This window comes from Lissotriton vulgaris, chromosome 12 (genome assembly GCF_964263255.1).
Source record: "Lissotriton vulgaris chromosome 12, aLisVul1.2, whole genome shotgun sequence".
In the NCBI taxonomy this organism is placed as follows: Eukaryota; Metazoa; Chordata; class Amphibia; order Caudata; family Salamandridae; genus Lissotriton; species Lissotriton vulgaris.
Window position 1 is genome coordinate 227,257,496 of NC_141700.1, and position 27,459 is coordinate 227,284,954.

The 27,459-nt window shown below is 45.0% G+C and overlaps 1 protein-coding gene across 1 annotated transcript in view; it reads left to right on the forward strand.

Annotated features, from left to right (window-relative positions):
• Positions 1-27,459, forward strand: part of CDH5 (cadherin 5) — a 294,784-nt gene that overhangs the window by 234,681 nt on the left and 32,644 nt on the right. The window contains exon 10 of the mRNA XM_086947719.1: positions 15,039-15,147. Within this exon, the coding sequence (XP_086803845.1) occupies positions 15,039-15,147 (109 nt within the window). The remainder of the gene's footprint in view (positions 1-15,038; positions 15,148-27,459) is intronic.

Here is a 27,459-nt window from a genome sequence, read left to right on the forward strand (position 1 = left end):
ATGTTCTTTCAGCATTTATTGGAAAACCGCACTGCTGGACAAGGGCCACTTGTATGTGGTGCTATTTAATCTCAGATCAGCATTAGACTCTAGTCCTACGGCAAAACTCTCGGAGGTGTTAAAGCAGATGGGTGTCCCCGAGAATCTCTTAGTGATTCTAATAAAATGACATGCCCTTAACTATGCGTGACTTAGATTTGGAAATAATGGGGAATTAACTGACCCCTTTGCGGTTGAGACAGGTGTGAGGCAGGGGTGTGTTTTGGCATTGACTTTGTTCACGATTTATATTAACGATCTAGTTAAAGCACTGGACTTCCAGGGGAATGATGCCCCTAAATTGGGTACCCTTAAGATTTTCACCCAGTTATTCGCATTTGACACCTTTTTAATATAGAAAACTCTGTGTGGTCTGCGAGCTATAATGGATAAGTTCCTGTGTTTCAGCACAGACAGGGTATTGGAGATGAAGGTTAAGAAGATTACATTTATGGTTTTTAACCCATATAAAAACGCGAGGACAAACATTCTATTTAGAGCATTTGAGCAAGTCCAGGAATTTGTTTATTTGGGGGTCTCCTAACAAACAAACTTAGCTGAGCGATGCAGATCAATAAGAGTAGCCTGAAGTTTCAGCAGGAGGCTGGCGCCGTGGTTAAGTTGAGGAAGAATGGCCCCGGGCCAGTCCTCTTTTACCTGCACTGGAGATCTACAATACAAAAATTACCGGTGCAGCCCAGGGTCGGCTCTAGGGCGATGTGACCGGTGCCACCGCACCGGGTGCTGACTTAGCATGTGGGCACGTGTTTGCTAGTTTATATTGTGCTTAAAAGCACCTGCTGTCGCATTCCTGGCCTGCAGCAATTTTCAGGCAACAATTAATATGTGAAGAAAACTCCGGTGATTAATGTTCTTCCGGGCCAGGTCGAAGTTTTGTCTAGTAGACGTTTTGACTCGTGGGAGTTTTGATTCAAGGTAGGGCAGAGGGTTAATATGCCTGCTGCAAAGAACATGTACCATGCAGATCACAAAGTGAATGTAATGTAAACAGGTCAGTGGGTTACTGTGTTTGTCAGAGACTTCCTTTTATTAGTTGCAGTTTACATTGAGCTATTAACTGTCAAAGAACTGCATGCAGACTTCAAGGGATAGATTAGAGCGTATCCATTTTTATCCGAGACTTTCATTATTGTAATGTTGCAAAAAAGGGTTCATTCGGGTACAAATCAGTTCTTGTTATTAAAGGGGCCCCCGTCCATTGTGTTACATTTTAAATTCAGAGTTTGTGCTTCCCCAGACAACATATTCTTCAACCATACTGCCTACCTGGATGGATAATATGTGAATCCACCCTTTGTTGGCCTCTGTCTCGTATGTAACATTTCCTATACACTGATTTACACACCTATCATTGATAATCTCTGTGTAATGTGTGTTATGTAAAGTGCTTTGACACCCTTCACTTTTATGAGTGCCACTATAAAATTAATTAAATGCATCTGAGAGAGAGTTTGTTATGGAGACTGTTAAAGGGTGGTGGGGAGGGAATCCGTGGTGGAGGTTGTCATTGGGGGGAGCCAGAAAACATTGTTGCACTGGGCGTTACTAGTGCTAAAGCCAGCCTTGCAGCTATGTGTGGGTCTGAGCTAAGGAGGCAAGCAAGAACTGCTGCTCTTCTTAAAGCTGAAAACAAGTTCATTAGGAATCTCTTTTTGGTTTTTTAAATTTTGTTTATTAATTATCGGTATTCCTTACACAGCCCCTTGGGCAAAACATAATCTTACCTCAACTTATTGAAAAATAACCCATTGCCTGTTCAATGAGCATTAGTCTAATATTGATGCTGCTGCGGGACTCTGTGATTTTATAATACATTATTAACATAACATTTAACGTTTTAGTAACTGTCATGCACCTTGAGAGCACCTAAGTAAGCAAGGTAGCGACTGCCTGCTTTGGTTCTCTTGTCTTGTTTCACCAACACTACAATACAAATAAAGACCCAATCCAGTGGCGTACAAATATATCAGTGACTCAAAGGGGGGTCCAAATGTCCCGCTCCCCACTACTCTCTTATACACTTTATAAGGAGGTAATGCACTGTACTCCGCCCACGTTAAAAGACCTGTTCTCCCGGGCAACACCACAGAACACCAACTCAAAGTGAACCAAAATAAAATTGGTCACACAAGTCCACACCAAACATTGAACCCTACTCTTAATAGAGGAAAAAATGTGCGAGAAGCAAATGACCCCTCACGGAAACACCACCATCGGGGTAACTGGTATGCAATTTCCATACAGGCCCCTGTCTCATCATTGGTAGTCACTTGCTTCTCAAAGAAAATAAGAAGAAAGAAAAGAAGTGTCCAAAACAAACAACAAATAAAGTGACAAATAATGAAGTGCAGAAAAATCTGCTGGTGACAAACACACACAAATATAACTGAGTGCCTAAAAACACACACAGCACACCAGTCCCTTAACCAATTTTATTCATAGGGCAGTGAATATTAAAAAGGCTGGTAGCTAATCATGCATACCATTACCTATTGCCAGTGCCTACACCCAGCCTCCTTCACGGATGTCGGGCGTCTTTGCATGTTTGCGGTGATCAGCAAATTCTTTCATTTTGGCTTTCTTGGCGTGATCAAGTTCTACTAGAGTGTCATGGTCTGTGGTTACAACTCGAGATTGTGTGACAGCATCTGTAGTTGGGAGCCGGGTGCGTTGAATTCGCCCAAGCATTAGAGTGGCAGGACATTGGTTCGTGGTGCTGTGTGGCGTGGTCCGATAGGCTCGCAGCACTTCATTTGGTGCTGGTTGAATGTCACGGCGAGCCAGTACAGTGTGCTGAATGGTCTTTTTGATTGTTCCCATAAAGCGTTCTACCATCCCATTGGCCTGGGGCCACAAAGGAGTGATCTTCCGATGTTTAAAGTTCAGGTGTTTCGCAAATTCTTCAAATTCTTGTCCATTGAATGGTGGTCCGTTGTCTGTCTTTACCACCGTAGGTATTCACCATGCTGCGAATGCTTCGTCGATGACAGGTATGACGGCCATCGCTTTGGTGGAAGAGACTTGATGAACAATGGGAAAACGAGAGTACTCATCCATGATGATGACGATGTGTTTCCCCGATTTCAATGTGCCGAAGTAGTCAATGGCCACTTGTTGCCATACACTGTCTGGGAGGTCCGACATCTGCAGTGGCGCTGGTGGGTCATCTTGTCCCACTAGTTGGCAGGATGTGCAGTCTTGGAGCGTGGCTTCAAACATCTGGTCAAGGGACGGGAAACAGACGCATTCTCGTAGTGCTTTCTTCGTGGCCACCACTCCTCTGTGCCCTTCGTGTGCCAAGTTGACAATTCCTTGTCTTAACCTTTGAGGGATCACAATTCTTCTGTCTCTCAGTAGTAGTCCATCAGTACTGATAAGACAGTTCTTCTTTGACGTGTTTGAATGCTGCAAGTTCTTGAGTGTTGACAGCTTAATTTCTGTGGGCGTCTTCTAAGTGTCTCCACGAGTTTATGCGGATTCGGTGCATAATGTTCTGAATTGTGGCATCTTGGGCAAACGCTTCTCGGATGGCTTCTAGGGGACTGCCGATGGACAGGCGTGGTCGATGACGAAGTGGAGATGTTCCTCCGCCAGAGAACGTCGCACTTGTGTTCGGGTTTGTGGATGTCCCGACATTTAGTCCGCTGGGTTTTCTGCCTTCCCCGGTTTGTGGATAATACTGTAAGTGTAGTCTTGTAGGCAAATTCCCCACTGTTCAATCCGTGGGGGCATCTTGGCCCGCGGGTTACCGAAGATGGTTGTCAGCGCCTGGTGATCAGTGATGAGCGTGAAGTGTTTCCCCTAGATGAAAAGAAGTAAGTGTTCACACGCCCACACAACCTCAGGGCTTTCTTTTTCTGGTTGAGAGTAAACTTTTTCTGTGTCGGTGAGACTGCGACTGGTGTATGCAACAATGTGACGTTGGTCAGCTTCATCATCATATTGCGCCAGGATTGCACCTAATCCCACTGGGCTGGCATCCACAGTGATTTCAGTCTTCCGTTTGGTGTTGAAGTAGGCTAAATTGATCACAGTGCTCACCGCCTCTTTGATCTTGTTGAAAGCGTGTTCGCAAGTAGCTGACCATAGGAATTGCTGTCCTTGACGTGTCAGTTCTCTGAGTGGATAGCTGATGGTGGCATAGTCTTTGATGTAGCGGGCGCAGTAGCTTGCCATCCCTAGAAATGAACAGAGGTCACTGACGTCATGTGGTTGTGGAGTGTCCAAAAGGGCAGATACTTTCTCCGGGTCAGGTCTCATGCCGTCCTTTGAGAAAATGTGACCGTAGAATTTGAGTGTTGACTTATGAAACTCGCACTTGTCTTGGTTGAGTGTGAGGTTGGCGTTGAGGAGGGCGTGACATACCCGATCAAGTGCTTTGTCATGTTCTTTCTGATTCTCCCCAAAGACCAGGATGTCGTCACTGTAGTTAAATGCTTTTGGGATGTCTTGAATCACCTGCCTGACGGCCTCCTGAAAAATCTCGGCTGCAGAGGAAATTCCAAAGTTAAGGCGTTTGTATCTAAAAAGGCTTTGGTGAGTGGTAAATGTGGTAATGTATCTCGACTTCTCATGTAGTTCTAGTTGGTTATAGCCTTTTGTTAAGGTCCAATTTCGAGAAGACTGTTGCTCCGTTTAGGCACGTGATCATGTCGTTCATGTGTGGTCCAGGGTGCCACTCTCTCTCGATAGCCATATTCGGGGCTCGCATGGCCACACACAGGCGTACTTTGTTGTCTTGACCACTCTTGGGCACAAGCACGACTGTTGACACCCTTGGGGTGGGTCCTGTTGATCGCTCTATGATGTCCGCTCGCAGTAGGTCTTGCAGCTCGTCATATACTGCCTGTTGCAAGTGGAATGGTACCTTCCTGTGAGGTTGCGCGATTGGTGCTATTTGTTCATTGATGTGTAATTTAACTTTGAAGTGAGTTAGCTTTCCTAGTCCACTGAATAGCTTCATAAATTTGTTGACAATGTCCGGCGAGTCATCCACCTTGTATAGGATTTCAACCAGCTTCAGACGTTCTGCTGTTGGCAGGCTGAGGAGGCAGTCTGCTGCTTCAGGGCCTTCAATCACATGGATATGTGCTTGGATTTGTCGGTCTTTGTACGTCAGTGTGGTGCGGAACTGCCCTAAACATGGCAGGAGATTTTCTGGACATCCACCTGTAGACTCGCACTGCTGCTGGTTCTAGTTTCAGTTTGGGATTCATGCTCTGATATTCTGTGGTACAGATGTAGTTAAGTGATGCGCCCGTGTCTAGAACGAACTTGGCGGAGTGACTTCCTATTTGGATATCTAGCCGTGGATATTTCTTTAATCTATCTGGGTCTGCCACCATGCACACGTATTCATCACTGTCCTGTGATATAGGAGTGAGGGAAGATGATTCTCTAGATGTTGACCGCTGAGATCTGTGGGAGCTTACTGTTTGAGAACTTGACCTTGATGAGCTGGAGGAGCGGTCTCTCCGTCCCTGTACAGCTCTGGCATGGTGACGTGATTCCGTGCTCTGGTCTATTTTACCTCCGAGCGGCGAATTTGGCCGACAGCTTCAAAGTGGTTCTCTCTTCTGCATCGATGGCACTGTTGACCAACTGCAGGGCATTGGCCTGTGTGAGGGTAGTCTTGGCCACACCGATAGCATTGCGATGATTTTGTCCTAGGTTTGCTGTTTCGGGTCCTGCTGCGCGGAGAGTTTGCTCAATGTGTTCTCACGAGTCTTCCAGATTTGTGAAGGTCAGGGCGATGCCTCGAGTCGGTATGGGACTGTACTCTAAGAGCTTGCTCGTGCTCTTTTTTCAGTTTTGCTAGCTTCCATCTTTTTCGCGTGTTCTTCCGCTTGATCATTGATGTGGGTGAGTTCTCTATCTCCTCAAGATTGCTTTTTAGTAGTCGACAACGTAGTGATTCTGATTGGCATCCCTCAATGACGCACAGGCGAAGTGCATCTTCGGTGTTGAATTTGTCGAATTCGAAGTATCGGGCGAGACGCCTGATGCGGGCGATGAAGTTGCTCATTGACTCCTTTTCTTGCGAGGCGAGGTTGAACGTATAGCGTTCATAGTCTAGGCTCCGTTTGTGGAGGAACTTCCTATCTAGAGCTTCTTTCACATCTTTGTAGGATGGGGTATTAGCGGCCGGTAGTTCCTCTATTATTTTCACAATGTCTTTTCCTATTAGATTCCGCAGGGCTATGAGTTTCTGATTGGGATCACAAACTTGAGACCCCGTCATGAAATCTTAAAAATCTTCAGCCCAGCTTTTCCATTTGGGCCCAATGCTGTTCCCTGATGTCAACATTAGGGGCTCGGACGTAGGACGCAGGAAAGGTATTCCGGTCCAAGTTGCAAGGCATTCTGAGTGGGCTCAGAGGCTGCTAACTGCGTGGTATCGGCCTCTACTGACATGGTGGGTGAAAATGTGACTCTGGTAGACCGTGGGGGCTTCTAATCCGCAAAATGTGTATGTTTTGAGGGTTTTTATGTAAGTTGCCTGACCCCAAGATTGCCACCATGATAGGGTCCAATGTTATCCTATACACGGTGCCTGGCTTCAAGATGGCCGCCAGAGAGACGTGAGTGCTTCACTCCCACTGAGTGAATTAAGTGTTCATTTCTTTGCAGGGTAGTTATTCTGCTAGATTCACCCTGATTTTGACTTTGCAGCATCTGGGGTCGCGGTCCACTTCTCAGATCAGCCCGGTGCTCATGCTCGTCATTGGCTGCCGGGGGCGCTCTATAGCGCGTCTTCTGCCGCGCACTCTTCTAGCGCCGCAGTGGTCGTGGGGAGCAGGTGTAGTGAGTCGGCTGATCCCACCCTCGTCACCAGTTTGGTGAATATGCCCCCAAAGAAGACGCGGGACATGGGAGCTCTTTATAGGCTTCTTTAGTACTATCCTGCCTACATCATACTGCCCCTTTCCTGTCTCGCCCCTTTCCTGTCCCACCTTTTCCTGTCTTGCCTGCCCCGTCTGGAAACCAGGGTTAGGCATAACAACACGACAGACGGCTGTTAGTAAGTGGGTAGAGCGGAGCTACCCGATTGGTGCACAGGAGGAGCTAAGTATCGATCTGACTTTGGGGGTTTTCTGGTGGGGCCGGGCCTTAGGCACCATGTGGGGAGGCTGATGGAAGGCTAGGGGGGGAGAAAGAGGGAGAGGTATGAGCGGGCGGACGTTGGCATATGTGGGGTCGTCTCATGGGGTCCTGTATCCCTGGGAGGTAGGTTTGTCCTGAGTGGGCCCCTGGTTGGAGGATGAAGAGTTGAATTTTGAACTATGAATGTTAGGTATTTATGGTAGTCTGGGGGGTTGGTGGCAGTGGAAGGATTTAGAGAGATACATTGCGTCAGCTCATGTTCAGCCACTAGTGCCCTATGAACGTCAGAGAGCAACACATGTATTTGAGGTGCTGAATTCAAATTCCAGGACATGGCCAGTCTACGTTTAGCAAGGCCTAGTGCTAGGTCCAGGAATTTGTTGATGAGTTTATGACGTGTGTTGCGCTTGGTTATGCCTAACAGGAAGTGAGGACCCTGTGCTGTGATTGTCGTTTCCATGGCCTCTGAGAGTGTGGTGGCCACCTCATTCCAGTGTGCTGTTAGTTGGGGACATGTCCATACCATATGGATGAATGTGGCGCTGGAATTATGGCATCTAGGGGATATATCGGGTGAATTATCGTACATACACGCCAACCTGTGCGGTGTGGGATACATGTGGTGAATGTAGTTAAATTGAGTATATTTGATTCTGGTATTAGTGTATATTATCTTCAGGAACCCTATGCAATGTGCCCACTGTTTATCTTTTAGTTGGTTGTCAATGCAATGTCCCAGTACTCTCAGAGTGGTGCTAGTAGGGAATCAACATCTGGTCTCATTGAATTATGCAGTGTGATGATCGCTTTCCTATCTGCACCATGTGTTAAAAGTGTTTGTAATAAACTAGATGTTTTAGGTTTGCCGTGTGCGTTGCCCCACATCGCGAATAACTGATGTGTGAGTGACGGTAAACAATGTTTACCGCAAAACTTTTTCCCCGCAGGAAATTACAACACAGTTGTTACAATGACCACGTTGTAATTCCGCATTCCATTACTCCGCAAGTTGGGACAACGACTTGCGGAGGGGAGAGAAGGTGTTGGATTTAAAATCAACACCTTCCCTACTGTCTGCACGGACTGGAGATGGAATAGTAAATTATACTATTTCAACATCCAGCGCCCCCCGCGCCCCCTCCGCAAGTCATTGTTACGACTTGCGGGGCAATGGTATGCAGAATTTAAACATGGTTGTTCTAACGACCGCGTTGTAATTCCCTGTGGGGAAAAAGACTGTGTGATAATGAGACATATTCGTGAGTGACGCATATGATAGAAAGGAAGCAGGGGATATGCCGTAATCATCTGACAATGTTGCCAAGTCGCAGAGATTCGAGTTGACGAATAAGTCTAACCAGATCGGTCTACCATTTCTGGGTGCTTAACTCTGTTGTGTGGGCCAAGGATTAACCCCTGGAGTAGATCTGGAGCATAGGGTGGAGGTTAGCACATATCGGGACCAGCAGCTGTGGGCAGTAGACATTAAAATATTTCCTGGGTGCTTCGGGATCATTGACTTGGAGCCAGACAGCCACTACGGCAGTTTGGACCGCATTGGCCATTGCAGTTGAGCAGCTGCATAGTAATACTCGTAATCAGGGGCGCCTAGACCGCCCTCCATGATTGGGTCGTAGAGTTTAGTAAGTTCTAGTCTTGCCCAAGATTAGTGATGTAAGAAGAGATTTCAGGTCTTGGAATAATTTATTGGTAGTTGAAAGGGGAGGGCTGTGAAGAAGTACAATCATCTGGGAAGTAATAACATTTTAGATATGGCTATATGTCCCATGGGAGACAACAGTAGTTCCTTCCAGAATGTTAGGGAGGAGTGGGCGTTAGCGATCACCATACCCAGGTTACCGTCTGTTAGCTCCACTTGTGAATGGTATATTTGTACTCCTAGGTATTTGAAGGAGTCATAGGACCAGGTGAGTGAGGCACGTGGTAAGTCCGTCCTTTAAACTGGAGTCTGCGGCATCATTGGGAACAAGAGAGATTTGACCCAGTTCACCTAGAGGCCAGATATACGTCCATATCTGTCCAATAGTTCCATCACGCCATGGAACACCACCTAGTGACCCCGGAGATAAACCAGCCCATCATCGGGTTATAGTTATAAAATAATATGCCTTGGCTGTGCGCCCTGATGCCCCCGTCAACTACTCGACTATGTAGTGCACAGGCCAGGGGCTCCATCTCTAGGGCAAAGATAATTGGCAATAGTGGGCATCCCTGCCTGGTTCCCCTCTCAATGGTAAAGGAGTCAGAGATCGTGCAGCCTGTCTTGACACTGGCCTGTAGTGCATTATATAGTAGCTTAATCCATTGTAGGAACCAAGGGCCTATACCGTATCCTAACAATATCGCATTAAGGTATTCCCATCCTAAGGCGTCGAATGCCTTCTCGATGTCTAGGGAGGTTATCCATTCTGGCTCCTCTGTTGTGCAATCTAGCAATGAAAAGAGATGCCATAGGTTTAGGCTAGTGTTTCGACTAGGTGTAAAGCATTTTTGGTCGGTATGGAATAACAGTTGTGTCACGTCAAACAGTCTATTGGCCAGCTCTGTGCCCAGTATTTTGTAATCTGTGTTTTTGGAGGGATTGGGGGCAGCACAAGCCCATCTGTAGCAGGTCTCTACCTGGCTTGAGTAATTCCACCAGCACAGCCTTGCGAAGTGAGAGTGGTAGTATGCCCTGATCATATGCTTCCATGTATACCCGGTGAAGGCAAGGGACCAATTGCATACAAAATACCACATAGAATTCTAGAATCCATCCATTGATCCCCAGGGTTTTTCCTCTCGCCAGTTGCTGAATTGCTTCGGATATCTCTGTTTCCACAATGGGAGATTCTAGGGTGGTGAAATGTGCTTGCGGGATCCCGGGAAAAGATAAGTGTTCTAAGAAGAGTTGTAGCGCCTGGCTGACGTAAGGCAAGGGAGGCCTGTATAGGGAGGCCTAGTATCGGTAGAAGGCCGAGTTAATCTTGGCGTGCAAATTGACCAGCCGGCCCTCCGAATTATAAATAGAGGTAATGGGTATTTGGGATGAGTTCGTTTTCAATAACCATGCTAACGTCCTGCTTGCTTTGTCCCCCTCTGCGCTGTCTAGCCAGATATTACTTGTAGTCTAAAACACACAGCCGGTCAAGGCTCATTATATAGGATAGTTTTGCTTGGGCCAGCGTGGTATGATTTGTAGATCAGCAGGTGCTAGACGCTTGCAGGGCTGTAATTCCATCTCTAGGGCTTCCAGCTCTTTGTTAAGGGACATAGGGGTGCCATATACTGCTTTTATTTCGTGTTCACGTAAGACCACCTTCAATGCGTCCCATTCTATTCCAGCATTTGATGTGGTGCTATCGTTAGCTAGAAAGTATGTTTAGATGGATTGGGATAAGGAGGTGCATAATGGTACATCTTTGAGCGCTTCTATGGGGAGACGCCTTGTTGGGATACTAGGTTTAGCTTTCCCCCAAGTCAGCTGGAGTTGTAAGGGGCTGTGATCTTAAAGTGTGCGGGAGAGGTACTTCACGTGGGATACACAGGCCAAGGCCTCGTGGGAACATTATATCAGGTCTATTCTTGTGTATAAATCATGTAACCCTGAATAATAGGAGTACTCCCTATTGGTGGGATTTATGCCTCACCATACGTCTTGCAGATGCAGATTGGTGACCCAAGTGTGTGAATGGTGCGACAGGGAGATGGACCGTGCACCTGGGAGTGGGGGGAGTGATTGGTCCAAGTCTAGATCTCGGGTGAAATTGAAGTCCCTTCCCCAAAAAATTAATGATAATGGTAGACCATCTATAATCCCCTCCAGAATTGCGTATTGCCTGTCTGGATCAGTGCGTGTGTGGAATATATCCAGTGGAGTCCCGGGTGCCACACATATCATGGCCCCTCCAGCATAACCAGAACACATGGTCCCTACTGTCATTATCCCTCCAGTGCTTCCGCATTGAGATAAGTGTCTGTGTGGTCAAGTGTGTTTCCTGGAAGAGGGCAATGGCAATCTTGTGCCTCCTCAGATACTGATACCTGCCCTCCTAAGCTGCAGACATTCCAAGGTAATTAATAGAAACATGTGGGTTCCCTGTGTTCCCATTTCCGGAGATTTGTTATAGAGTTGAAGGTCAAATTCCAGCATGCCGACATTGTGTCTCCTTCCCACCCTTGAACAAGTGGTCCCCATATGAGACAAAAGCATTTGTATACATCCTTAGAAGTAGTATGTGTGATTTGGTGGCACAGACAGTGCATTATAAACAAAAACAATCCCAAACTCCCACTTCCAGGCCAGTACGCCAACAGGCGAATGGCCATTAGCACTTAACTACGATTCGACAGAAGTTTAGATGAAGGAAGGAAAGAATATAGGGAAAGGAGCAGAGGGAGAAAAGAAAAAGTAGTAACAATGGTGGTTCTGCAGCAGTCACTCAAGATGAGTGGGGTGCGGTGGCTATGTGACGAGCTCGGATTGCCCACTTGTGAGAGTTAGAGTACAAAGCCCCGAAAATTCTTGTGCTGTATCAGTCAACCAATCCTATATAGTAGGTCAAGCCTATTATGTTGTCACCTGGGTATGACACTGGTTTGCATGAGAGCTATCACAGTAGGTTGTTTGATGTTTGTACATTAATTGTGTGGGCCGCCACCCGATACCGCTGTTTGTTGTGAGTCTGTTAGTGATGGGATATCCTCTGATCGATTCTTCGCATCCGACCCCGAAGATGATGGGAGGCGGGAAGCAGCGTATGTTTCAGCATTCTTTACTGCTCGCGCTCTCTCCCTTGCTGCTTGGAGGATGTATGGCGTTAGCACGCATACTATTACCACGCATACCTTTACAACGCGGTATTTACAACGAATACCGTTACAACGCATAGCGCTTTGAGGTGCTGGATAGTGGTAAGTATAATTTTATATTCCAACTCCAGTCCCCGTGGACACTAGGGAAGGTGTTGGATATAAAATTAAACGTATTCCCTATCCTAGAGCGCCCCCCAGCGCAATGCGTTGTAATGGTATGCGTGGTAATGCCTGCGTTGTAATGGTAGTGCGTGGTAAAAAATGCGTGCTAAACGTTGTATACCCTGCTTGGGCTTTAGCTGGTCCTCATTGTTGTTGTTTGCTATGTAAGCCACAGCGCCCTTGTGTTTGCCACTTCTGTCGAGGTTCGGCTACCTACCCTTTGTTTTGCACTAGCCCATTCTTCTCCGGCGTGGTGCAGATGTAGGTGTTGCCATCATGTTGTATCCATAGGATGACTAAGAATTGGAGAGCGTATTTTACATTGTGGTCCCTCAAGCTCTTCTTCACGTCGAGGAAAGAGGACATACCTCTCTGCACTGTGATTGTATAGACTGGATATATGTGCACCGTAGCATTTTCGATGTGCCATGGGTCGTGAGCTCTTGTTACCTGCAGTATATGATCTCTGTTGCGGTACTTAAAGAGTCATGCCACCACCTGCCTTGGAAGGTTTCCTGGGTGGGGGAGGCCACCCGGAACCCTATGGGCCCTCTCAACCGAGAAAAATGTTGATTGTTTGCCCTGGAGGATCCCGTCATCGAACAAGGTTTCGAGGTAGAGTTCCATGCTTTGGCCTTTGATTAGGGGTGGGCGTAGTTCGCGAAGTAGCGCTACGCAAAGCTACACGAAGTGCACTTCGCACCACGCACACTTCGCGTAGCACTACGCGAGCTGCGTAGTAGCATGTTCGCACTGTGCAAGATGCGTTTTCAATGATTGCACAGTGCAGACAAGCATCCGGCACTGTGCAATCATTGAAAAAGGCATCTTGCACAGTGCGAGCTGTAGTTTTCTGCTGCTCGAGTAGATTATTACTCGAGGGGCAAAATCTCGCCAGGATGTCATTTTGCTTGCTCGCGGTCGCAAACATGACGTTGAGGACTGCGAACAAGCAAAAAATTACCGCTGCACTACGCGTGTTCGCACTGTGCTACGTGCAGCTCGCGTAGTGCGAAGTTGCGCAAACTTCTCAAACTCCGCGAGCGTAGCGTAGTGCTTCGTCCAGGGTTTCCTTTGATGCGCTCAGGGAGACCTTCTATTTGTACATTGTTCCTACGCGATCTGCCTTCCTGGTCCCCCACCCGGCTTCTGAGATATTCCACCTCTTTTTGTAGTGTTCTGATGTGCTCCTCTGTCGCCTTCACAGTGGGCATCAGGGCCGCCAACGTCGACTCAGAGTTCTCAACACGGTCTTTCAATATTTTGTGATCTTCATGCATGAGCCCCATTTCAATTCATAATGTATCTATCTTGGGGCCCAGGGTGGATTGGATGTCCAGGACCGCCGCCAGGAGTTCATTGAAATGATGCGAATGGTCTGGTGGAGCTCTGGTGTTGATTTTTTAGCTTGGCTAGCGTTCTGCGGGATCAGGTGTGCCCCCCGCCTGGGTCGGGGGCCTGTCCAGTTTATTTTTCCTCATTTTGTAGGGGAAGGTGCAGGGAATCTGCAGTAATTTGGGGAATCGAAGCAAGGGTGCCAATTAGTGTAGATAGTGCCACATCCTCGTACTGCCAGTGGTGTCAGGTTGGGCCCACGGCTTTATACTCATTAGGAATCTCTCAAGTAAACTACAGAGTGCCCTGTGCCTTCCCTAGCTCCTTGATACGAGGATGTTACTGATCAGTTTCACCTTTTTGCTTAGACCCCTGCTGTATTGGCGCAGGCTGTGGCCTATTGAGGAGTTGGAACCATATAGACAGTTGATTAAGCTGCTTCTTTGCCAAAGGGTGTGGCAGAAGATACAATGGCTTGTTTTTATCAAGTTGATGTTCCAGGAGATAGGCATATCTGAACTGTGGGAGAACCAAGATGAATGCAAGCTAGTCTCACATTTACTGATAAAGGAGCGCTCTAAGGAATACCTTTGGGTACGAGAGATGAGGAAAATCATGCCTGGAGCCTGACTGATGCATTTCTAGACTGTAAGCCTGCCCCTGCATATGAATTATTTCTGAATGTCATCCCTCGGTGCCATGCTAAGCAATTATTTCTGAAATGGAGCTATGGTATACTCCCTGAAAAATTTATCAATGGTAGGTGTCCTTCATGCTATCAGGAAACTCTCCATCTTGCCTTCTTTTGTAGCGCATGTGCCTGCCCACGTGGGAAATGGCTTAAGCCACTTTGTCAGCATCTGGGTTTAAGATAGTTTACCACAGCACTCAAAGTTCTGCACATAGACACCAGTGAAGTAGTTGTTATAGCAGTATCCAAATACATTCATGCAGCATGGCTCATACGGTTCCTAATGGAAAAGGGAAGAGGCGAGCTCACGGATGCTCATGTGCTCCGGTGATTAGAGTCCCACTCTTTGTGGTGCCTGACCATTGGGGCACACTGGGGGATTTTGCAAGAGGTCATTATCTAATCTTTACCAAGCACTGGCACTCTCTGTTAAGCAAGGATGACAATGTGATGCTCGGTCCTGAAATGGAACTGATATTTCTTTACTTAGGCTGGTATTTAATCTCCAGTATCACATGTGCCTCGATGATGGTCTATGTTGTTATTATTGCATTTTATATATTAATAATTCTTTGTCATTCATGGGTGATTCTAATGCTGTTGTGGCTATTTATGATGAGAATGTATTGCTCATTTTATTGTGGTTTTATGGATATTTCGTCTGTAATTAATAACGAGTGAATGAATGAAATGGGGAATATATGGATGGTTGTTTGAGCATATGCCAATAGGATACTGTATGTGCCATATTATCTCATTTTAAGACATTATGGCCAATTATTAGTTGTTACTCACTAGATATGCAATGATGATGAAACAATAAATAAGTGCACTAGTGTTTTTCTTTAATACAATGTTTGCATTCTTCCAGATCATTCTAAATATTTCTGCCATTGATAAAGATGAAATGACACCAGGAACTAGATTCAGATATACACTAGCATCGAAAGAGAGTAATTTCACAGTTCAAGATAATGCCGGTAATGTATACCTCTGGTGTGAGAGACTTGATATGATATTGTATGGTACTATTGTTTAACATCCAGAATGCACATGACAGAGAAGCGTTGTGAAATGAAGGAGATGTGTGAAAAGGAAACAGGAAATGAAGATTAGAAGGAGACAAAGAACAATCTTTGTCCTATTCCAATCCATATCGCCTGGTTCAAACCTTCTATCCTTGGAGAGAACGGGGTATTGGAAGTAAAAGTGTTTTTAAGACCTGGGCTGCTCCTCCTCACCTGTCTCCAACCTACCTACCTCCCACCAACAGAAAAAAAGAGGATTGAGCTGGTGGCATGGCAAGGAGGTAGCTGGGGGAGGAATACCTGCATTAGCCCTTCAAATGGAACCACTCATCAATTAGATTTTTTGATGGATCTGGTACTGTCTGGGAAATCCCTCCGAGGTTATTCTGTTATCTATGGTTAATCTGTTATCTATGGTGTGTCATTAGTGATGTCACATACATATAAATGAGGCAGACTGTATGGAAGCAACTGGCTATCTCATTCAGGAGCTTTCTGGTGCCCAGAAGGGACTAGCCAGTGTCAAATTCCTTAAGAGCACTCCAGTACCAGGAGGAGTAAAATGGCCACCATGCATTGGGGAACATTGGCTCGAAATACAATTAGATATGTAATCAGGGAATACTAGAGACACCCTTAAATGAAGTATATATACATCAATATAGCAGCCAAGGAGTTAAGACCACTCACCCCTTGGTCTAGTTAGAAAACATGTTTATAATAACCTATTACGGTAGACTGTACATTGGTGTTTATGTACAGTGCATAAATATAAATGTGCTACTGCTGTTTAGATATTACTGCCCTTTCTGATTTTGCACCATATTCCTATGGCTTTTTAAGACAATTCAACTGCATAATCTGCAATGTGATAACAATTGTCTTCAGATCGTCAGTGTGCATACTGCTCTTTACTACAAGCACAAGCTGGGAGAGAGGTCCTTAAGACCTATTCTTCTGTTCTACCTAACAATTACTAAGCACACAGTAAAGAAGAATAGGACTTTGCATGGCTTTCAATAGAGATTTGGGAGAGATATGCCACTGTGAATTGCAAATGTTTACCCACACAATTGTGGAATGCTTCATCATTGGGCGTTTCCAAACTTGGACCTCATATGGACTCAAGTGGGCAACCACTAAAAGCTCGGGAGTGATGGGGTTTCCTGTTGTTTTAGAGGAAGAGAAGATCACCCTGTGACAGAGAAAAGAAATGTTAAAACACTCTTCAGTATCCCTAAGTATTATTAAATTGATGGTACCTTGACTGGATTAAAAGGTTACTAGAGAAGGATTGTGGCTATTAATAACCAACCTTCTAGCTAGGTCTGCATGTTTTGTCAGTCTACTCAAGCCCAGTGAGTCTGCAGCTTTTTTAAAGACTGATTCTTTTTAACTGACTCTGGCTAATAATAGGAAATACCTTTGTTTAAAACTGGCATGCCAAAAACGTCTATCAATGAGAATACCAATACCAAAAAAGAACAATAAGAGCCACCTCATAGTCCATTACAGTCCAGGTTATGTATTTAGTCCTTTGCAATTGTTTCTGCTAATATTTCAACTCTCTTCAAATGTGAAATAAAGTCATTTTCAGTCCTTGGCAACTATAGCATAAAACATAGTATCCTAACTGTTTTTTCTGCATCTACTGTGCCCAGTATAGAACCTTTTATTAGTTGTGAACTAGTGCTCTTTTGAACTTGGTCATCTGTAAACCTCATTAGTAATGAATGATAGACTAGCCGTGGAAACTATCATCACAAACATCTTCAATTTCAAAAAAGTTACAAAATGCGAAGTCATTCATATTTATTAATGTAAACTATATACACAAAGTAAAAGTTCCTTTACCATTCCCCAGAGTTATGGTCACAAACAAATATGCGTTTAAACAACTGAGAACTGGTGTTGTAAATGTATTATTAATAATTCTTTTTCAGAGCTAGCTTCTTTTTTAAATAAAACTTTAACACTCACTCTACCACTTACAGACCCACTCACGCATCCACTGACTCACCCACTGAGAGACACATTCATCCACTCATAGACCTTCAAAGACACTCATGCACCCACTCACAGACCCACTCAGATGCTCATGCACCCACTCACAGATTCCCACAGTCACTCCTACACCCACTTACACAGCCATGTACACACAGATACAGTCACTCACACACCCACTCACAGACCCATACAGCAACTCACTCACAAACCCACTCACACACCCACACACCCACTCTAAGACCCATACAGCAACTCACACACCCACTCACCTACCTATTCAGCCACTCGCATAGCCACTCTCAAAGTTTACAGTTAGGAAATATAATTTAAAAATAGTTGAAATTCACTGGAAAACAACAAAGATTACAGAGTCTTTATAGTTAGGAACTAGAATTTTTAAATCCGTAGAAATTCACAGAAAATAGCAAAGGTTAAAGGGACATTATAGTTAGCAAATAGAATTTAAAAAACCTTAGAAATTCAAAAAACAAACAAAAGGTTACAGGTACATTATAGTTAGGCTCAGATTTCACTTGTACAAAACCTTAGAAATTCAGCACATGAGTGATGTTATATGTGAGATCATAAGCAGTGCATCTGGGTTGCGTGTGTTATAGTTAGCACAGGTAACTATAACTGCTGAATTTCTATGGTATTGTACGAGTGAAATCTGATCCTAACTATAACATCCTGCAACCTTTATACACATACACACATATATACATGTATGTGTATGTATCTATGTATTATTTTACAATTTCTTTGATTACAAGAGCCAATTTCTTTGATTACAAGAGCCTGTCAGACAACTAAACCTGTCAGGCTCCCCTACATTAGTCGAGCAAAGATTATCGCAGTGCAATTCTTCAACAGCTAAGTTTTGCTAGGAGAGGTAACAATACTAAAACCATTGCTCTCTAAAAAAAATCTGTGCGTGTCCATGTAACATATTACCTATGTATAGGCTTTAACGTAATGGTATAACAATCCATCCTTAAAGGTCAATTGGTTTTAACATATGCCTTTCACAGTGTATGGCATCTGACATAAATGTTCCTAAGGAAGCATTCAGCTCTATTGGTTTTATCATAGCTTCTCACCATAAACAAATCAGGTCTACTGTATTGAGCTTAAGCTTTCCCACAAGGTAGCCGTTAAGTATACCTTCATAAAGTTACAAATACTGACAAATATGCAGTTGGAAAACTGATATAGAGTCCTTCACATGAGTCCAATAGGGATTCTCAAACACAAATCTTCTGCCCCAGAGTCGTCAGAGGGGTACCCAAGACCCTTACCTACTACAGCAATTGATGGTATCCATGTAGGAAAATACATGTGTACAGATTTTTACAGTGTGTGATAACAACCTATCATTAAATACCTATTTTCTTTAACAAAATCTTTTCACAATGAATATTTCAGGCCTACCACCTTTGCTGTGAGTTTTTAACAATAAACAAATCAGAACTATGGCATATGACCTAATTTTTCCCAATGAACCGATCAAACCTATATCCATTATCAGTTACTGTCACTATAACCAACTCAGGACTGCTGTACCGCACATAAGTACGTAAACACCCGGTGCTTGTGGTTGGTTGATTGAAGTGAGTGTACGGTTATGCCTGTTTGGATTAGCAGGTGGTTCATGCTCCTGGGGCTAGACCTGGCAAAGTGTAGGATTGCAATTAGATAGCTTTCCCGAGTCCTGCCATTGGTCTGAGAAAATGGCTGATTGGTCAGGTGTGGAAGAATGACATGTGCAAGACTCGCTGGGATGATAAAGTAGCGGATGATATGCGGGCATGGGTGGTGATACTCAATGAGCTGCTGAAACCACAAGATGTTAGGCCCCTCTTTATTAGGAGGGAGTGGATGGGAGAGGGGCGCCTGAAAAAATGGATAGTGTCGCATAAAATGGAAGATGCTACAAGAGCAGATTAGGTGGGAGGAGCAGAATTGGTGACTTGTTATAAATATGTATCCTGATCAAGGTGGAATGTATAATGGCAGACAGATACCACATTGTTAATGTTACAGTGGTAGAGCGGGGGAAGAGGGACCGTGTTTTGGTTGTGTACTCCATTTTGTCATGTGAAACGAAAATGTCTATAAGTTTATATTCCTGTATGTGAGAAAAACCATTAAAAACTATACAGAAAAAAAGTATGCAACCATCTGCATACAATCCTGATTGATGGGACTCCATTTCACAAAACACTTGTCTAAAGTCTTTAACATGGTACAATAACAACGCACTCTTAAAAGCATATTTGCTTTAATAAAGCTTTTCCCAACAAACAAGTCAAGTATACAGCATTTTTGCATTTGATGATGAATAGATCAGACCATTGACCTCTGACCTACCTCAATGTATCAATCAGGCCGAAAGCCTTGGATATTGGCTCATCACTATAACCAGCTCAGTCCTGAAGAACTAAGCATAAGCTTTCCCATAAGATAAAAGCTCAATACAAGCACTTATTTATGTGAAAGCACACAACATCTACCCAATCAAATGCAGTAAGACAAGGACATCACTTTTGGTAGTATTTCTTAAAGCTATTTTTCTGTTGATCCCATTAGGGAGGGAAACAGTGCACTGTCAAGCCAGACCTAATAACAATGTCAGCCTTAGAACAGTCATCATAGTTATTACCTTAATTAAAGGCAAACAAAATATCTTGGAGAACATAGGACCTGATGTAGATCTTGGTGGATGGGCTACTACATCATAATGGAGATGGATAACCTGTCTGCAGAAATATAAGTCACATTATATCCTATGTGACGGAGTAACCCATCCGCCAAGATCTAAATCAGGCCATAGTCTTCTCATTAGTTCAGTAATCAATTTGAATGAGCGTTTTGTTTAACCCCTCCCATGCTCGTGACGAAACCGTTCCGTCACGAGCCTCGGGTGGGCTGTGCTGGTGACGGAATGGTTCCGTCGCGGCGCGAATTCCGCGCCTGTGCTAACGTTCTCTAGCACGGGCAGGGCCGTGACTGAACCGTTCCGTCACAAGCACAGCTCACCCGCGTGCCGTGACGTAGCGGTTCCGTCACGAGCACGGGACCGCCGCACGGCCCCCGGAATAGCCGGCGCAGTGAAGGGGTTAATTTGCCCTACTACCATCTTGCCACTGAGAATAGGATAAAAGCTATTCTTTCCATTAACTGGACTATTGAAAATTCCTATTTCCCTTTTCACTTGGTTCACACTTCCTACTAATGGATGATTTAACCATCTCCTCAAAGGTTTCCTTATTGTTTACAATTGTTTTTTTCCCTCGTGCCCATAGCAATACAAAAGAGGAAGAGCATGGGATTTCTAAGGTCAGTAACAAGTGACACATTTTTACTGCAATCACTTCTTGAGTTTCTATAGGTTTCACTCTCAATTGCCTTATCCTATTTTTCCAACCACCACTTATCTTTCTCCTATCGGCAAGTTCTATTAATGTCCTGATATTTTGCTTGCTATTTTGAAACCCCCCAAAAATCCTTTCAGAAGGTTCAGATGGCCAACTTGTGATCGCACTTTCCATGCTTTATGCCTTTTGTGGTTACATTGCACACCTGTGGCTCTGCAACTTAGTTCCTAGGCTGTGGAATTCTCTCCCGGTCACACTGAAACTTGAGCCATCCTTGATGAAATTTTGCAGAGACCTTAAAACCTGGCTCTTCCCTCAATGATAACTGCTAGGTTTACCTTAGCACTATTTCAAGAGGCGCCGGGAGACCACATGTGGGTAGCTGTGCGCCTTATAAATGTAATTACAAATACAAAATACAAAATTCCTCCCAGTGTAAACTGCTGCTGGCGCTCACAAAATACATTTGCAATCTCTCTTCAACTAGTCTCAGTCTGGCAATGGAGAGACTTAAAGGAGTATCAGGTGCCCCAGCATGCAGATACAAAAAAAAAACTGCCGCTATTGTCCCCAGTGTTAATAAATAAAATAGTGCTCACCTACTCATAAGGCAGACCCCCCTGTAACAAGCCAAATGAAAGGTCCAGTCGTTGTGGGTGGTAACTAAAGGAGACAAGGCGGTACCATGGAGGAACTAACAAACCTTTCTGCAAATCAGAAGCCAGCATTTAAGAAGTACAATGACACAAGCCAATGACAAATATGGTCAGAGAGTGGGCGCGTCTTCCGCTACATACTCTATTACAGTATTACAGCATGCCTCGCAAAGTGAAATACGGAGTTAGCGCTCTTGTAATGTAAATCTGCGACCTGCAGGTTGCATGCAGATATCCCTTCACCAATCGTCGTGCAATCTCTCCCCCGTCCCCCCCCCCCTCCCCCCCCCCCCCCCGCTGCTTCGGAGAGAGCAGGCTGGGTTCAGAGGTGTCAGAACTCCAAACCGGGTAAGGCATGCCCATAAGTCCAGGAGCACCCCCTCCCACTATTTAGGTGCAGCGTCCCGCCACAAAGTACCCCCGCCCTGTGGCATGGCTGCTGACCTGCTACCAAAGTAAGCTCCCTGAGTAAACCATACCTCTGTTGCTAGATTACTGCCAGACCACTGGTAATGGTTCTCCTCTAATCCCTGTTGCTGGTGACGCAGCAACATTCAACGTTTCTGCCTTGAGCAGGATTAGAATTTACACTTGAACACATCCTCTACCTGTTCCTGCAGAACACCTCTGACGAACAGCCAGATCCCATGCATGTCATAATAAGAGCCCCAGAGTAGCGCGTAGCCGCATTGGCAGTGGTGTGATGTAAAATCAAGCATCCCGGGGACGTAATGCAACGCAAGCTTATGTAGCCCTAGCGCGAGCCTAAGAAGGGAATTGACAGCTCCTGGCAATCCTGCAAGGATAAACTGCTGGATGTCACTGGCCTTTTGACTAAGATTTTAGACATGAAGGAGGATGCCATACAGTTGCGATCTGTAATTTCCCCAGAGGTTCTCTCTGGCTGGGCGCAGTGAGCAGTCCTTTTCGTGGGCAATGCTAATTGTGCATTGTCAAATGGTGAGGCGCTGCTCTCTGCTCATAAAGGTGGACCAAACATTGGGTGACCTAGCCTCTTCGGAGGAGGGCCCCTCTGTGCAAGGAGGATTGTTTTGGCTAGCCTTTCATTAAGGAATTGGGCAAGTTTGTTGCTATGTTTAATTAACTAGATAAAACGCAGGCAACAATCAAGAAGATTTTCAATTCAAATGGTTTTTGCTGGGGCTGGGCGTGGAAGGCAGCGCACATCCGGCTGCTTCCAGTCCAACACCAAAAGCTGAGGGTAACCGTACTTGGCTGGTGCTCCTCTGTCAACGTAAGTGACCTATGGGCTGCCGAACGAGTTATCTGGCAGCAAAAAAGAGTGACAGTAGTGTGAACATATGTCAAGCAGCAGGCAGAAACCAAGTGGTTTTTTGACTACAGCAGGTCTTGCATATAGCGCATGTGTGCTGCCTAGACTTGACCTAAAAAGCAGTGCCTCAACCACTGCAATCTATAACAAGCACTGACAAAGTCAATAGGCCTCGGCTCAAAAGGCCAAGCTATTGACTTTGCCAATGCTTTTATTGGCCCTATACAAACGCATTTATCATGACAAATGTGCATGCAAGCAGACACATGGCAAGCAATTTCGCAATGGGTTTGCTAGTAAAGGGGAAATGCAGTGCGTACAAAACAAACGTTATCTTTATCCATTCTTACATCTCTAACTATCACCAGAATGTTCCTTTGTTCTTCACAATGTCTGCTTGGGCTTTGAAATCTTTTTGGACATTTTTTATTGGATGGCCCCATTCCATGATGGCCACTGATGAGAGTGCAGGCATCATGTTGCATGCACAGGTGTGCATTTTGATGCAGGCAAAAACAGTTGCAGTTACATCTGGTGTCCATTTTCAATTTATCATTGTAACATGGCGGACACCTATGTCATAATGGCAAACTACAAGTAAAGAAAATCTAAAAGAACACAGTGATATACAGTGGTTCTCAAACAATTTGAAGAGTCAGTGTTACAGCACCCATGCCATAGTGCTTGTGAAAAATCCAAGTATCACACAAAGGCCAAGTGTAGCAAATGAGCCATGTCCATTCAGTGGGAGAGTGGTAAGGGTGTGGTATGTAGCTGTGGATGCATTTTGGAGCACACTGTCACGCACACATTAATAAATCATGGTGCAATACGGCACTACAGGCAGCACATTTGTCATTGAAATGGCCGTAAAATGTACACAGGCGTTCAATTTTACTGCTAAAAATGACAATCTGTGGAAATCGGGGTTCAGGGAAACATTATCATTTGCACATAACATCTGGCAGCCTTCTCTTCCACACTCTCTGTACTCCAGCAGGATGGTTATATAATTAACTTTTCAAAATCCTCTCACTTTGTAGCTTGAGAATGAAAAGTTAACACCGATCTCCTTGTTAAACAAGTACTCAGCTTGACATTTGACCTCGATCTTTGAAGGCACAGAAACATGACAAGATAAAGACAAAATTTAAAAGCATCTTTATTGCTTATTCGCCTTCTGAACTCCAGCATGGTTATTTATGGAGGTGCTGCCGCACCCGCACACCTCTATTCCCAGCTCTTATGGGAACAAATGGGGAAGATAACAAGGAAACATAAACACTCCCATGGAGTGCTGAATGAACACCAAAAAGAGTCCCATTATGTCAGCAGTGGACGGATACATCCCATCCAATCAGTACACTGTGAAAGCGTAACCCTGGGTGGGATAAACTCAAGAATATGAAATTAAAAGCATTCACCTGAGATAGCCAACAAAGCCATCCAATCATGAGCAAGGGGTGAGCCAAAGCATTCTGCAGGTGTGTATTATGCATTTAAAAAATACATCAGCCAACAGATAGCAAAACAGGTTTGTAGCCAAGACCTAAAAATACTCAGACTATAATTATACAGATCCTGAAAGTCCTCATGATTGGTCTAAGAACCATTTTAATGTACTTGAAATCCATATGTTTGAGACATATTGGATAATCTACTTGCTTTGGCCTCTCTTATGTGAGTTTCATCCAGTGCTAAAAGCAAAGACAAAAAATATTGACCACATCTCAAAAGACTATGGGGCAGATTTATGTTAACTGGCGCATCCCCAGGGATGCGCCAGTTAACGTGCGCCACAGTGCGCCACAGCTCCGCCACCCATGGTGCGCCGCATTTATAATGCGGCGCACCATGGTGCAAAAACAGCACAGATGCGTGACGCATCTGTGCCGGAAATGTGGCGCATTGCTGGAGTTGGGTCGCAAGCGCGACGCAGCTCTAGCAAGGCTCGGGGGTACACCATCTGCACAATGCTGCGTCAAGACCTACGCCTGCTTCAAGCAGGTGCAGAGTTTTGACGCAGCATTGCCCTGAAAGTGACTGAGTGAAATCTCATAGGTTTCACTCAGCCTCTTTCAGGAGGCGTTCCTGCGCAGGAACCACCCCCCTGCGCAGGAACGCCTCCTTATGGCGCAGTGCTTTACCACGTGACGCATCTCCTAGATGCGTCACGTTGTAAATAGGGCGCATTGTTTGCGCCGCAGTTGCGTCAAATAAAGTGACGCAATTGCGACGCAAAGTGGCGCAACGGCCTCATAAATCTGCCCCTATGTTTCAAAACAGAAAAGAAGATGCACCACCTGACAACGACAACATAGTTTCAATAATTGCAGCATTGGAAGTAATAGGTGCATCTCAGCCCCCAAAATCGATGTAGTTTGTTTTCTTTATGCCCTTCCCACTTATAAGAAACCTGGAGGTTTAGCACACATTTGAGACCATTGTAATATATGTTAAGTTTGATGCAATAAAATATTATGAAAAGCTTGATTCTGTTCTTTAGGAAACTTTCCATGCCCCCATCTTATATTCACCATAAACATTTTTAGATCATAGCTAAGCATTTACATTTACAATTACAAGGCAATCGATCTTAAAATGTCATTATGTCTACAAAATATATCATTGTTTTTTTATAAATAATTCTATGTAAGGACCGGAGGCAATTATTATGCTCTTCTTCCTCCACTTTATTTTCTACAGCAGCTACATAACATTAAAAGACTTTCTTTCCCATGAACACTTGGAAAGGAAGAGAAGCAACAACAACCAGTCAGAGACTCTCCCTCTGAATATAGTCTATCAATGGTCTCTAAACCCCCTCTTTCTTTGCTGCTCCAGCAGACGTTCAGTTAACTGCTCCCTCTTTCTTGAATTTGATGTGTTTGTGCAGCGTGATACTGATGGAATTTTGTGCTGATATTGCTTTATTGCTGCTTTTGCCATATATATATTTCATTTAGGGGCCCGCGGTATTACTCTCCCCAATCCTTGCGTGGGTTACTGGTATCATTCAGGGGCACGAGGGAGCGATGCAGTGTGTAGCCCACTAGAGGGCGCCCTCAGACCATGTAGTCACTCCTTGGGCTCTTTGTTGAGTAGGGTCTGCTTCCTAAGGTTACCCCCACTTTTTGCTGTGTTTCGCTGGTTTTTCGACTTTAGTATGACTGTGGCCCTGCTAATCAGGACCACAGCCTAGCTGTTCTCTCTTTAAATTGATACCATGTGCTTTAGGTACATACCAGATTGGTTACTGGGTCACCCTTGTGAGCCCCTGTATATGGTACCTCAGGTACCCAGGGCATAGGTGCACCAGAGGCCTACCACGGGCTGCAGCATGTATTATGCGACCCCTGGTTAGCCTTCCAAACTCACACCACAGGTCTGCAATTGCAGCCTGGGTAAGGTGGTGTAATAACCCCTTACTTAGATATTGTATTCCTATATCTATCTATATATATATATATATATATATATATATATATATATATATATATATATATATATATATATATATATATATATATATATATATATATATATATATATATATATATATATATAGACACATATTAACCTATAAGTCACTCCTATGGCAGGCCTTGACAAACCTGGAGGCAGAGTGCTTGGTTTTGTGTGAGAGGCTGCCCTAGCATGAGCTGAGCCTCTCTGCAGCTTTCGGAACCATCTCCTTATAGCTGTTCTATGATATAGCCATACCATATACTCTTAAGTGCATTATAATCCTCGCGGTTAATGCTAACTTTGGATTGGCTTTATCAAAACATGTTGTGTAAGGTGTCAAACACTTTGGAATACTACCCCCCCCCCCGCCAGTTCTGGCGGCGGGGGTATCATTCCACCCTTCTAGAGGGAGAAGACATGTGCATACTGGTAAACCCAGTTAAAGTTAAACAGAGCCTCAGCATCACAAAATGGATGCTGCTGCCACAGACACAAGTCTGCCCTCCTGCTGCTGGAGAAAACTCTGGCAGGGGAGGCCTGGACAATAGGTTTCCTGTCACCTCCCCGGACAGGCTTTAGTGTTTTGGGGCAGGGTGGGTTGCATTCAGTGAATGCTTTTCAGACACTGCCTGGGGCACACAAGGTGCTCCATGCATTTCCTAGTTCAAACTGGTTGCTGGGGCACTCAGCCCCAGCTCTGGCGCGGAACTAGACAAAGGGGAAGGGTGTAACCACCCCCTCCCCAGGTCCCCCCATAGGTGGGACACTAGAGTTAGTCCACCCCCTAAACTTGCTATAAGAATAGGATCCCAGTCCCTAGGGCTTTAGATTACGCTGGACTAAACTCTGCAACATATATCTTGGACCTTCGACATTCCATATCGACTGGAAGACAGAAGAAATCTCCCTTGTGGTCAAGGAGTGACCATCCTGTTCAAACAGGCACCAAAAGCATCCTAATTTTTTAGGCTCCCGCTGGATCCCGAAGAATCTACGACACAGGACACGGACTTCCAGACATCTCTGACGCTGACCTGAGCTCCCAGCAAACCTGAGACCTGTAGCGGACACGAGAGACATGGGACCGGAACTCCGGGACATCCTGCATTTTTACAACTGCACCTACTTCCCGAAGTTTCCCGAAGTTGTGCATTGGGGTATTTGAAGCCCCTGCCCGAGCACTTTTTGAACCGAAGCTCAGAGGCCTACACTCCACGAGTGTTCCGTGGGCCCGCTTTGTGCATTTCCGCTCGAGGCTCCTTCGTGGTTCCTAGTTCGTTGGCTAGTGATCCCCCCACGAAGGACACTCTTTGATTTCTTGAGTTTTCCTGGTTGCTCCAGACGTGCTCTCACTCCTCTCCAAAGGAGGAGTCCCTCAGGCCTTGCTGGTCTGAACCGTAGCCAATCTCGACATTTTGCATGGGTTGCTGTTGCCAAGGCTTGTTGGATCCAATTCAGATTC